Raw genomic sequence first — 14,205 nt, 5'->3', positions numbered from 1 at the left:
GAATTGCTGGCAGATGATGGCATATATTACACTGGAGCGCATGCGAAAGCACCTTTAATCTTGCATGTATACTTCTTGGGGCCTGTGATGGTGCTGCTCGGATAAAAGTGGGGCAAAATAGACATCCGTGTTTGTTGCATGGTCTGGTTCCCATGTTGACATCATTATCCTGTTGTTTCTTGTTGCTGGTGAGAATCTGCTTCAGGTTGGGTGGTTGCCTATATGCAAGTATGAGCCTGCCACCCAGTGCCTGGGAAGATGCAGTGTGATTGTCCAATATTGGCTGTAGCTTATTAATAATGCATTTGAGTGCTTGCGGCATGAGCTGTAGGTAACAACCAGTGGTGTTCTGTTGTCCTGTTTCTGTCTTGTAATAGGTCCCCCCTGGGAATTGATCTGGCTCTACTGATAACAAGAAGCATCAAGTTCAGCCAGATGGAATGGAAATCCACCCAAACTGGCATAAATACAGACAGACATAACGTTCCTATGAAGTGAGCTGCAACTCATAAAAGCTTATGCCTTCTAATAAATACGTTTTAGTCATAAAAAGTGCTACTAGACTCCTAATTTTTTACCACCGCAGACTAACACAGCTCTCTTTGTACAATGTCTACATTTTGCCAGTAAATGCAACAGAATGAATTAAGGTTATTACTTAGCAACTTTACATTTCTTAGTTAAGCTACCCAATAACAAGTTGACTTCATCCTCTCAAGGGAAAGTTGCTACATGCCAGGAAATAACTGTATAAAACAAAAAGCCAGTAAACTTAGGAGGTAATTTCTGCTCTCAAAAACTATGCACATCTCTAAGGTCTGTATCAAACAAAATTCTGAGAGAGCTACCATAGATGCTTTCAGGCAGATAGCAAAATAAATCCACACATCCCAAGCAATGAAGTTCTTAAACATCCTAAGAGATGGACACTCATTCAAAACAAATTAACTACCCAAAAGCCATACTGAAAACAAAATGCTTCACACATACTATTATTTGGAAGAAGTGCTCTGGAATGTGCAGGAGCCTGAACACAATATCACATCGAAGCAGGCACATCTCTGTTCAGGTCTCCACATGAGCCTGGAGAAGACCAATGCACAGTTCTAATCTAGTCTCCTTGCAGCTGATTGCCTCCCCCCCACCCCCCCCGCAGTAACTTTCTGTCCCCAGCAACCACATCACACTATTTCTATGGCACTACACCTGAACAAACATCAACTTGCATCAGGATTTTCTCTCGCAGATTTTCCTCTCGTAGACTGCCCATCCTGGAGTACAAAGGAAGGTGGAGAAATCATTCTCATCAGAGAATGTTATTTTTTTAGTTAAGATAGCCATCACCAACAAGCATACCTCTATACTGACAACACAAAAACAAACTGGAGCTCTTACTCACAGCAGCTCATTTATGAAGCCCTTGCATACAGCACAAACTGAAGGGCAGAAAAAATAACAGTATCTATAAGGTTGTGCCTGTGCGTGCGTTTGTGTGTGTGTGTGTGTAAAAAATAGATTTATATGTCTAAAAAGGGTTGAAAGTGCAAAGAACCAAGGAAAGCTATATATTCAGAACAGGAAAAATGTAACAGTTTAGTCCTTCAGCAATATGAGTCTTAACGCCTTCTCCTTCCTTCTTCCAAAATTAGCCACCCTCTAAAAATGGCACACAGCCATTTATTCCAGGGAACACATTTAACCTTTACTATATGGAATCTGGTTTCAGAAGTGACCTCAAGGCACTGTGACCTTACAGTACACAGACTACCAATTAAGTCTGAAAGAAAAGTAGCAGCCAGCACTGAACTTGGCTGTTGAACAAACTGACATTTAATAGATCATAAATATATGCATCACCAACAGGACAGATTTTTTTTCCTCTTAAAATATTAATACTGGTAGGTTATTTTGTTAATTTAAACTAAAGAGATTAAATTGATAGAGTTAGGTTTCTCTTGGCAGAAATTCTGTTTAAGAAAGTGAAATACTTTTAAAGCTCTAAATCTAGATAAGAATCTCAGAACAGGTTTAATATCACAATTTGTCAATTTCCAAAGAACGCTATTTAAAAGTCTTTCCTTAATTTATATAAAAGTCTTTCCTTAATTCAAGTTAAGAATGAAACAATTATATTTCTTTTAGTGGGACTTATTTTCAGAAAAACAGTATCCTTTTACTTCTGTGTTACCTTCTCTTAACCTGCACAGAAGAGCTCAAGTATTTGTAAAACTCATCTGTTAGAGAAAAAACTATTTGGGAGATGTAAAATATTTACTGGATTTAGCTAATAGAAGGTGATCTTGAATGGAAGCCTAAACAACAACAACAATCTTGCCTGCCACATTTACCAAAAATTCTTAGCAAATGTAAGATCACCTTACATTTTAAATATAAATTATTTGGGAAAAATGAGCATTCATTTCAAGTAAATACCATCATCTATCCCAGAATGCCACCAAGGCTATTCATCACCCACTTTAAATAAAAACTTAATAGAACTTAACCAGTAGCACACAGAACATTTCAAATACAAAGTGTTTCAAATTTAAAATGACCCATTTCAAGCTTGAAACAGTTACTTCATTCATTCTGGAAGCGTTCCAAGCTCAAAACAGCTGATTAGAGTTGAAGCATTGTTTTGTGTACTAAACACTGCTCTCAAAATGATTGAGACAACCCAGTTTAAAGGAAAAAGAGCTGTTTGGAGCTTGAAACAACAATTTCAAACTCAAAACTGGCCATTTCAAATTAAAAATGCATCACATTTTTTAAAAATGCAAGCACCTAAGGTGGCACTTATTACACCAGAACTCTGTGTTGCAGTAGTACATTAAGAACACACATACCTAGTGGCAAGAATGGTACAAGGATTATTTCCAAATATTTTTTTAAGAACACAGGACATAATAATCCTTGATGTAACAGTGATTTTCATTTGTAAAGTTTTCACTGGGCTGAATCAAAAGCTCTACAAGGGATCTTCTCTTTACAGATGAGATTTAGGAACACAGAGAAACAGCTTCAAGTCCAACCATTTGACTCTCTATCTCAGCATCACCCGGAAGTGGCTCTTTGAAGTATAAGGCTGTAGTCTGTCTCTGCTACCTGCTACATTTAACTAGAAATGCCAGGATCTGAAACTGAGACTTTCTGCATGTAAAACATGTGCTCTACCACTGAGACATGGTCTCTTCCTTTCATCCCACCTCCAATATAGCTCCCCCAAATTATGAGGTAGGTACAAGGGTCTTCCAATGCAAGGAAACATTACCAGTGTACAATATCAAAGTACGTTGCCGTGAGGTTAGGAACCTGGGCAATATATAACAATTACATTTGTTTTTAAGTAAAGGACACAGAAATCTTTAAAAAATTAATACTGGTACCAACTAGTTTCTCAGTAGTGTGAGGAGATGAAACTAAGGTAGTGCTATTTGTACTACAGAGTTCAACGGAAGTATGCCCACTAAGGAAATCCCATGAAACATGTTACTACTCACGCTGCTGTAAGTAATTATCCACCAAATCTGTGTGCTTTAGTAAAATCTGAGATATCTAGAATACCATCTTGGTTGTGAATAGAGAAGCTATTCACTAATATTTAAATATAATAATAGGGCTTATATTGATGGCAATATTGCTTATTCACAGAGAGAATGCACACTGTAGTTGTTTCAATGACTTTATACAAATTAAAGGCCAGTAATTATATAAATATTCAGTAGTTGTGACTGCAGAGTTCCTACTTCTAATAGTTTTAACAAATTATTGTCTAAAGAGTATGAGCTACACTCTATTTGGAAAACAGGTCAACCCCATCTCTTCTTCTCTGCAGTCCCCAGTGCCCCTACAAAAAGTCACTTTGGCAAACATGTAACCCACAAAGGTAGAGTACAGTGATGAATACTGGGAGAGGAAAATCAGGAGACTACAGTGTGCAAGTGGAAGGCATTTTCAAGTCATGGTAAAAACAAGCTTGAATCAAAGCCATTATGTTTACCCATAAATAATGGCCACTAAATACTGGAATCAACAGTTACTTCTAGTTTTTGAAATACTGTGTGGTTGCTTTATTTTTATGCTATCTCACATAAATAATTGAAAATGCAACTGTTTCCAATATATCTGATAATAGACTAAGGGCCATGTCAAACACATCAATGTTAGTGACCTGAGAAACAGGATTTGGAGAAAAATAAGTTGCATGATAGTACTAAATGCCCACTAATATCACACAGTACAACAAGAAAATAAAGGTTAATATTTTATTTTTAAAACAGAATGCTCCAAATTATAGAAATCAGATGACTCAAACAGATGTCCAATGTCAACAGGTTATGAAAGATAAATCCTGACAAAATACTGGAGCTTAAAGGCTCTTTTACAAGCAAATATACAAAAGGTAGTCTGCTGAAAACTTTTCTATGCTGCTAAACCCTCATTGGAAAAAACTGAACCATGCCATACAAATTTGAACACAGTCCTACTTTCTCCCACAGGTGGTACAATTCTCCTCATCTGGCTGGAAACTTCAGTGATATTCAAGAGAAGTGACATAAAATAAATTTGCTCAAGTTTTTCATTCTAAATTGTAATGAAGGTCATGTTTAGAAAATGCAGTTTCCACAGCTTGGTCTTCTACGTTCTACACTTGTCCTATTTTCAGTCAGGTTTGTACTGAATGAAGCTTTCAAAATCCCTCTCCTAGAGGTTCAGCAGACTTGGAAACATTTTGAGTAAGGAACTCACTTCAGAAATGACAAAAAATTGACATAAACCATTAATGTTAAATTCCCTCTTTCTTGTGAAGGGAATTAAAAGTCACAATGCTGTATAAATGCAGTGTAAATTGAGTTCAGTATTGAAACAAAAAAAGAGTCTTGATTTGTTTTACAACATTTTTCCTCCTTAATAACCAAATTGTTATTGCACAACAGGTCAGTTGTTTGTTTTTTGGAAAAAAGATACACATCTCTGCATTTTAAATTTTCCTTAATTACTTGTAAAACTGTACTTCTCTTGAACTATCCTTCAAAGCAAATTCTGGTGCAGATCGCCTGCCTTTTACCAGGCAAAGGGGATTCAGTGATGCCAAACCAAAATGTGGCATAGTTCTGTTATAGGGCTACTGTCAAACAGTTCAATACCTTTGGGATAAGCAGAACATCTATCTTTATGCATTTGGAATAAAAGAAAGATTTTCTTCAACCACAACAAATAAAAACTCTAAAGTGCTTTGCTATCTCCGTGGGAATATCGACAGAAATAATTACAAATATCATTTTAATTATCACAAGGGATGTTCAGAATGGTTCAAAATTAACAGAACCACTGCAACAGTATTAACAGAACCATTGCAACAGTATTAACAGAATCATAGCAACAGTATTTTTGCAGAACCTGTCATTTAAAATGTCAATTTTTTTTGCAAATATCGTAACTGCTCTAAGAGGCATTGATACTATTCTGCATGCAGTAGGAAAACGAAGCGTTTAAATCCTTCTTACAACAACCCTAAGAACTCTCATATCTAGAACAATTGCTCCACGCACTGGAAAAGCAATTCTTCAGTCCCCATTTCTTTAAACCAGTTTCCCATTGTACCAAAAATAGGGAGATATGGTTTAATGCATGTTATTAATCAAGAGGCCAGTAAACAAAACAACTTTATACCATAGCTCCCCAGCTCAGTTATAACAGACATTGTGATTTGGATCAAAGCTGGCACTAAGGGCAGAAAAGTGGGGGGGAGGTGTGGGACCAAAACTTATTTCTAGCCTAATGAACTATGCTGTATTAGGTTGGGAATGTTACATCTAAACCAGCCACTAGTCACTGCCTATAAGACACGCAGTTGTGAAATATAATTGCTTCAATTCTTAACTAGGAAAAATATTTTCAAAAACTGTGTGTCAGAAACTAGATCTTTAATTGACCTTCCTATTATATTTAAATAATCCTCCACTCCTTCAAAACTACAAATTTCTAAAGTTTTAAGGTGTAATGTTAAATTGCTAACAGTGGCCTATATCCAGTATTATATTAGCTGGCTTCCATTCACATAATGGGATTTCCCTTCCTCCTCCTTCAATTCTTTGTGCATGAACCTCAAGCATACACCAGAGGGCTCACCAAACTTCTAGAGGAGATCTGAAGGCATATAGAAGTGGTGGTGGGGATTATGAATTCATTCAACTGGCAAAACAGCATCTGCCAGTGGAGTGATACTATTGAATACTACCCCAATAGTGATGACACTTAATGATTAGTCCCATCCTACTCACATGAAATAGCTTTATAAACTGTTACTTACACTGTAGATGGATATAATCATACCATATTCAGTGAGCACATTTGGATGTAGGGAATCGATTTGTTTGGCAATCTCTCTCAACAAACATGAGAAATGAATTAAAGTAAATGCAAAAACAATAAGCCGAATTTTCAAAAATAGTTAGACATATTAACAAAAAAATCATTGCAGTTTATAGGGCAATGCCACAGATAACTGCATTAGTAAGCAGTACCCAACTAACATCATAGGCTAAGTCTGTTGTCTATAAATTCGTGTTGCCATACCGTCCACAACTTTCTCTATTTGTAAAAAGTGTCCACAGTTGTTAATACATAAAGGGGTATCATTTTTCTTCCAATCAAAAATCAAATCAAAGTTTCCAAAGCACTTTGTAAATCCAGGTTGAAGATATCTGTACCACTCTGAGATAAGAGTACACCATCTAGATGGAACAATCCAGGAGATTCTGGTACAAGTAAATCATGTTTGATCACAGCCCCTCCAATATACTGCATAAAATAGCCAATTTCCTGATTGATTCTTCTCCTGCTTTTCTCCATCACTTTATGGGGTACCTCTTGATTCCATACTTTCCGGGGTACAATATTAGACCAGACTGGAGTGCTATTCTTGAATATTTGCTTAAGATGTCCTAAATCTTTCTTCATTCGGTTTATGATATCCATATTTCTGGCTGTCCCCAGGTCATTGCCTCCTAGATGGACCACCAATATATCAGGATCCATTAGCCTCCGTCGTGTATGCAACAGGGTGGGTATTAACTGATCCCACATCATTCCACTCTTTCCTAGCCAATGTAATTTGGCATCCTCCAGTCGAATTCCCAATTGTGGACCAAAGCTTCTTTCAAGTGCCCGTTTTTCTGCCCAGAAAACATAAGAATGACCACAAATCCATACCTGTTTCTGCTTTCTTCTGCCATCTGCTATTAAGAGAACAAACATACATTAATCCTTCATAAACTTTGTGGTCCAAGCACTTTCTGAAAACTCTACCCAGAGTAGTTTTATTCTGTATTACTCCATGTAAAAACAATCAAAACATTAGACATAAAATACATGAGAATCTTCCATATTGCCAATTTTTGATTTGAATGCTACTACAAAAAACTTAGTATGTTGGTGTATGCAGTTTACAGGACAAATGGTTGTACCTAAATTTTATAACAACAAAAACAACACTTACCCCCATTCCCCCCATCTGTTGATATTTTCCAAAGCAACTCAGGAATATCTTTGCTGAATGAAGATGCTAGTACACATTTAGCTCTTGAGAGAGCAGTTAAGATTGTTAACTTTCAACACTCAGAATGATCAATTAATGATAGACTGAACCTAGACATATTCTACTAGATCTTTTTTTCCTCCAAAACAACTAGAGATCAATAGATACAAGAAAGATTAGAATTTTCAAGAACAAAAAGGACAGAAAGCAATTGAATGCCAGAGGTAACTGAGGTCATCAAGAATGACAGATAATAGTTGAGAAAGAAGTGCAAATAAAAATACTTTTCTTTATTATATCCATTATAGACATGTATCTATGAAGCTATTTCACAACCTTCCCAAGGGGAATCAATATTCTTGTTGCTGAATTACAATTAAAATTCCTTTTTGAAACAATATATAAAAATGTGTGAAGAGAGGACATATTGCCCATTATGATTTTGACTCTCTCAAGACTCCTCTTCCTGAACTACCTGGTGTCTCTGCATTTGACTAGGCTTCTTGTCCTTGGGAATAGTCAGTGAACATGCTGAAGTCGCTCAGTAAGAAATAGCACAGGATTTCATGATTTGGGAGAACCTGTCCCAACTAATAACGGACCCCATATATGGAAGAGGATATGTATACTCTTGATTTGACATTCAGTCCAAGAAGAGTTGGCAATATGAGGTTCAAAGTGCTCTGTATGAAATGTTCATAGAAGATTATGAATCTCTGCAGGTATGATAGGTTAAAAGTGTCTATTCCAGGCAGTTAATAGATCTGAATGGCTGCATAAAATGCAATTGGTTTTTTTCCAAGTCTGTGAAATTCTGCTTGATCTGTAGAATACAAAAAAATCCCAGGAAGCAGATACTGTTGCTTCAAAGCACACTTTTCTCTCTTGCAGACTCCTGATTAAGTAGGGGGATGAAAATTTATTTATCAAATTTGTCACTGCCCATCTCCTCCGAGCAGAAAATGATGAAGTAGGAAGGATGACAGCTTGAACAAAAATATAGGAATCTCAGGAAGATCAGACTGAGCAGGTACTAGCATCTATTTGGATTCTGTAAGATGAAGGCAGTAAGGAATCTTATTTTCATATTCTTGTTGTGTCAGATCCAGATAACCTGGTGTTGCTTTTCCATATTGAACAGCATCTTCTTCTCTAGTCTGCTGAAGAGGAATAGCTGGACTATGAACAATTTGCAGCAGCAGAAAAGTTGATTATTCCTTGTAGATCTTGAAGATGTGAAGGCTATCAGCTTTCACTTGATCCTTTAGAATTTCCACTGCTAATTAAAGTAGCCAAAGTGTGACTAGCTTCATGCTTAAACACAGTGATCATCTTCTTGCTTCAAAGAGGCAATTATAATATATTTTTAAATTTAAAAAACCCTAAACGCAAAAGATTTGTGTAATTACAAGCCAGTATTAAATATACCATTTTAAGATGAATTTATCATGAAGATATTGACCTTATAAATAGATGCCTCTGGCAGATACTGATTAATCTAACAATTTCAAGGTTTGGACTAACTCTCCAATTGTGCCCAATGTTCTTTAAGAAAGTCCCCCTTAAGGATATTTTTTGAGACACCAGTGAGTTCAGAACACAGGAGAGAGCTTTCTCCATGTTTCCCCCACGTTATGGAATACACTGTCTTGGGCACCGTATTTAGTTCCTTCTATCCTAGCTTAGGATTTACTTTTTTGAAGATTTTATAATTATTTTAATATTAGGCATTTAATTAAGTCTTCACTGTTTTCTTTTTGAATATTTTTCTGCATTAGCTGCCTTGATAATCCGGGCTGGATAGGAAAAGGGATATAAATATATTCTTGCCTTTCAACATCAAATAAATGATGCCGTGCCTTCTAAACAACCTTTTGAGTTCCAAGATTTTTGTTTACTTACTTGGAAGGCGAAGTCCCAATACAGAACTACGACAGATAAAAGCCAAGGTGTGGTCATAGCTTTCAAATTTCTAGGACTTTTTAAAACTGGACTTTACTGTAAATGCAGTATTTAGCCCAATGCAGATAAGGAATTTTTCATCAAGTATGATATAAAAAACAGCTGCTGATCTGAATTTTTATCTGATAGAAAATAAACTTCACATACAATAGTCATACACATATTGTGTATCTACCCATGACAACTGGACATTCATGCTGCCTCTAACATGATGATTCTGCTCACTATCACACAAATAATATACACCTGGAGGCCTGAAAATGTATTGGAGAATGTATTGAGGATATTTAACTCCAGCGAAGTACGTTCAAACAAATTTTCAGCAGTACTGACTCTATAATGATCAAGGTTTCCTATGTTTATCTATAATTATACTTTTTACTATATTCAACTACAGCATCACTATTTGAATTGCAGTTATTACTCTCTGGGTATTTCTGTGTATTTGTTAGCACGTTAAACTCCTCCCAAATTCTAAATGCTCAAAATTAAGATTAGCTGCCCAGAATACAATTAGAGAATAAAACAATTATGTAGTTTTGTTCTATTTGCTTTTCAGCTTTAATTCATTTTTGACTTGCTAACATCACATCTGCAAACACATACAAACTTTATCACATAGAGCAAAAGAATAAAAATAAAGCCCCTTCACGAGTGAAATAACCGAAGTGATTCATTGTTCTGTGAATCAAATATTGGAGGAAAAACAATACATGTAACATTTGAATTGGTAAAATATCAAATATTGCTTTTATTATAACACTCTTTTGTTACTATGATCAAATTAATGATCTCTGTAAAAATAAGCCTTTTGGTTTCTACATTTGCAGCTGTAAATCTCATTCTCCACCTCTGAAATGGCTATTTTGAAATTACTCACCCACAGTAGTTACAGGAGGCTGAGAAGGATAGTGTTGTGTGCTGGTTGTTGCTGGAAATGGCCCGCTAGGTGCAGAATAAGGATAGCTGGAATAACCACTTGACCAGGAAATGAAAGGGAAGGCAAAATAGTGTTATTCAAGCTTAATGTATTCGGCTATAATCAGATTACAATTCAAGCTAGTGATAAATTCATTGTCACTTACAGATTTCAACAGTACATCATGTTTCCATTTTTAAAAACTAATAATACATTTTCAAATTCCTGGTTAAAACGTTTTAGGGGAAGACACCCAATCCAGCTATTCATGGCTTATTCTACTGTTAATGGTTTTCATTCTGCTCTGTTTTTTTCATGAAAAGAAGATTATGTAATCTCTTAAATTATGGCATGGACACCAAGCAGGTTGCTATACCACCCAGAAAATAAATGTGAAATGATTTCTATGAATTATATTTCTCATTAAATTGTGCTCTACTTATTTCCTTATTTCCTATCCTGTACAATGCCTTCCATAGCCTTTTTGCGTTAAATATTTCACATACAGATGGTAAAAATGAACTACTACCCCTTAACAGAAAAACACAGAGAAGAATGCTACAGGACAAAGAAAACCAATAAACTGAGTATGTTGCAGGATTTTCTTCAAGACTATTATCTATTGAGAACAACCCTAGCAATTCATTTAATTGTGCTGCCATTAATTCTTAAAATTAGAGAATATTCAAATGAATACAAATAATGCAGCCCTTAGCTTTCTTCAAAAATACTTTAAGTTAGCCTTGCAAATTGTAGTTCTCTGGATGTTGCTGAACTATAACGCTGAGCAATGTCACCCGGCATGATAATAGTGAACAATGCTGTAATTTTACCACAAGGCTACAAATTCCAGACCTCCTTTATATATTTGAAAAATTCATAAAGGGAGGGAAAAGTCTTGCACTCCCCAGTATCACTGCCTGTGTCCACTTCTGACTATCCCTAGACCTACATGTGAGGTCTGGTCATATACAGGAACCTCATTTGCCTTCAGGCTGTATACAAATGGGCTGCATTTGCATATTAGTGTGGCATAGCAGCAAGAACTTGGACCAGGTTCTGTTACGGAGCATACCCATTTACGAAGACACCTGTGCATTACATATATGTGAACTGAAGACACATATGTAAATCTTGTGACACTGAACCATAAATGCTTAAGGAAAATCTGGCACCCCTCCAAATATCAGACAAAAGTTCTGAAAGTTTATTAAGAAAACTGAAGCAAGTTCAAAACATATACTGGGGAATGACAATCAAGCATTAAACTGAGAATATTAATAGAGCTGGGGAATAAGAATTACATATAAAACACAATAATCATGAAAGGTGGTAATGCAGAACCAGTGAAAATAACATATTTGTTAGAAAGCTTGACTAGAAAATTGCTAGCTAAGGTAGCTATCTAACAACTTTTGAAAATGAAATTATAGAAAAGAGAATTGTAAAGACAGGTTTGTCCAGCTTTTGTGAAGAGTTGGGAAAAGGGAAGGCTAGGAGAGATCTAAAAGAAGAATTGGAAACAACTCACAATAGAAGAACAGAATTAGTACTGTTGAATGCAAGCTTCAAGAAGGTTTGCAGAGACTGGGCTTGTAGTGAAAATGTAAGAAAATACAAATATAGAAGATATTAATTGGCTTGTGGACCAATTAGGAAAGTTAATGCAGAAGTACCTGTCCTTATTTGTCTTGGATGTGATGAAAGAGTCTTCAGAAGGAAGGAGATAGAAGGAAAAGAAAGGGTGGCTTGCCCATTTGAGCATTAAGCATGAAGATCGTTCCTGGTTGGAAATAATCTTTCCTCAAAAACAAATGCCACACTGATGCCTCCTGTATGTCTGCAGGTTTCTCTTGCAAACCATTTATTTACTGCTTAGCAACTACTGAGTATCAGCTGAGCACAAGTTGCACTACTGTATGTCTAGTTACCACAAAGCACAAAATAAAATCATGATTTGCAGGTTAATTTAGGATGCAGATGACATGAAAGCTATTTCTAAACCATGCCCAACTGATTTGGAAGCCTTTCTTCTCTGAGTAGTTGCAGGAAGAGCTACCAAGCCCAAGTATATCACCAGCTTGCTGCTTAAACATTTTAAGTGTGATATGCAAATGGGGTTATAGATTCCCCTACAGACTTTCTACCCAATAAGCAAAGTTCTGAAGGTGGAGTTACTGGGGATGAAGTAATACATATGGCTTCCATTTATCTGCAGTGTGTTCCCTGAACAAGCAATGTCTAATTTCTGAAGAAGACTCTTGTCTAAAGAAAATTTAGCAAAACCAAGCTTAAAAACAGGAAGTAACTCAAAGGGAAAAGCTTTGTAAAGTCCATTTGGAAGTGTGCACATTTTAGAAATATAGGTTTAGACTATAAGATAACCAATTTAACTTTATTTTTTCTTAATATTTCTTTTATAAGTGTCAACTGAGATTGGGAATTCTTAAATACAGATATTGTTATGTATGTAATTAAAAACACCCAAGAAGTTCCCATCAGATTGCCCACACAATATTAGTAGAATACAAACATAACACTGTGTTTTTAAAATTCCATCTCAGAAATAGCATAACAGAGCATAATCAAATCACTATGATTCTTACTGTGCAAGCAGATTTATTTTACCTTGGGTTAGGAGGTGGTCCAGGAGGAAAAGGAGAGATTCCACTTGGCATTCCTGGCATATAGGAAGCTAAGCACAAAAGCAATTTTAGAAACTTTATAAATCTGAGATAACTTTACACATCAAAACATTACTTTTACAGTGCATTAGTTTTGTATTAGTAGCTAATAATCTAACAGTTTGGGGGTGGCCACTTTGTTATTAAATAAGATTGTAATAACATACAGACAGACAAAGCCTTATTGAACGAAGTAAAGACTGGCTATAAGCAGTCCAGGAATAAAATCCAATTCCTGGAGTGTTCTTATCTGGTCCCTCGCAGAACTCCATATGCCATTAACCACTTTTCTGGGTGAAAACAACCATTAAAAGCTGATATGAAAAGCCACAATTATAATCAAACAACTTAACGTTTCGAAATGTTCCATTTGTGATGCCACCCTGTCCAAAAACATATTCTTCAAATATTCTATAGCAGCAATAAATAACATGGTGCCCTCTGACACCTCCCTGGCATCCATATGACCTTATTTTCAGATTCAGTTAATAAGAGCAGGAGGCTTGCTGCTAAGTCAAGTACCAGTCTCTGGCACCACCTTTATTTATAAGAATGTATCGCAATGCCCAAAGGAATTCTGAGAAAATAAAAATGATGTGTGGCTGCAACTCTGGGCTTTACTTGGAAATATGTCCCTCTGCTCAGAAAAAAAAAAAGTCAAAGGACAAGTAGGACTGATAGATATTCTCCTGGCAGATTGGAAGGGAGCAACTACACTACTGTTTTCTGGGTAGCAGTTGTTTTATGAATAGCTACCTCCAGTTAGGGAGCTATTTTGTGTGGGTGTTCTCCACATTTTTAAAATTGCAAATATCTCCACCAGCCCTAAAAGATAATGTCTTCTTGGCCTATAGCACAAAAGCTACAGCTGCACAAGCAAAAATTTGGTAATACAATGAGGCTTTCCTTCTAATTTTTTTGATTGCTCTCCTTAAAATCCACTTTAATATATGGGAGGCTACAATGTTGATGCTGGGAAGAAGCATATGAAATTTAGCAGATTAATTAAATTTAAATAACACCTCCTATGTAGCAATTTAACCTACTTAAACTGTGCTTTTAATGTTTTTTCATTATAGGTTTGTTACTGCACCAACTTT

At 36.0% G+C, this 14,205-nt stretch overlaps 1 protein-coding gene across 3 annotated transcripts in view; it reads right to left on the bottom strand.

Annotated features, from left to right (window-relative positions):
• TSG101 (tumor susceptibility 101) overlaps nucleotides 1-14,205 on the bottom strand; it is a 43,653-nt gene that overhangs the window by 8,168 nt on the left and 21,280 nt on the right. The window contains exons 6-8 of one of the 3 annotated variants that reach the window (XM_063289375.1): nucleotides 13,050-13,116; nucleotides 10,383-10,480; nucleotides 4,252-7,241 (exon numbers count right to left, since the gene is read on the bottom strand). In XM_063289375.1, coding sequence (XP_063145445.1) covers nucleotides 6,661-7,241; nucleotides 10,383-10,480; nucleotides 13,050-13,116 — 746 coding nt within the window. In that variant the 3' untranslated portion in view covers nucleotides 4,252-6,660. Of the gene's footprint in view, nucleotides 1-4,251; nucleotides 7,242-10,382; nucleotides 10,481-13,049; nucleotides 13,117-14,205 lie in introns of those variants that run through there. The other 2 variants (XM_063289376.1, XM_063289377.1) reach the window with 2 other exon arrangements.

Source organism: Candoia aspera, chromosome 1 (genome assembly GCF_035149785.1).
Source record: "Candoia aspera isolate rCanAsp1 chromosome 1, rCanAsp1.hap2, whole genome shotgun sequence".
Classification (NCBI taxonomy): Eukaryota; Metazoa; Chordata; class Lepidosauria; order Squamata; family Boidae; genus Candoia; species Candoia aspera.
Note: the sequence above shows the minus strand (reverse complement) of the source record. Positions and strands in the feature narration are given on the sequence as shown.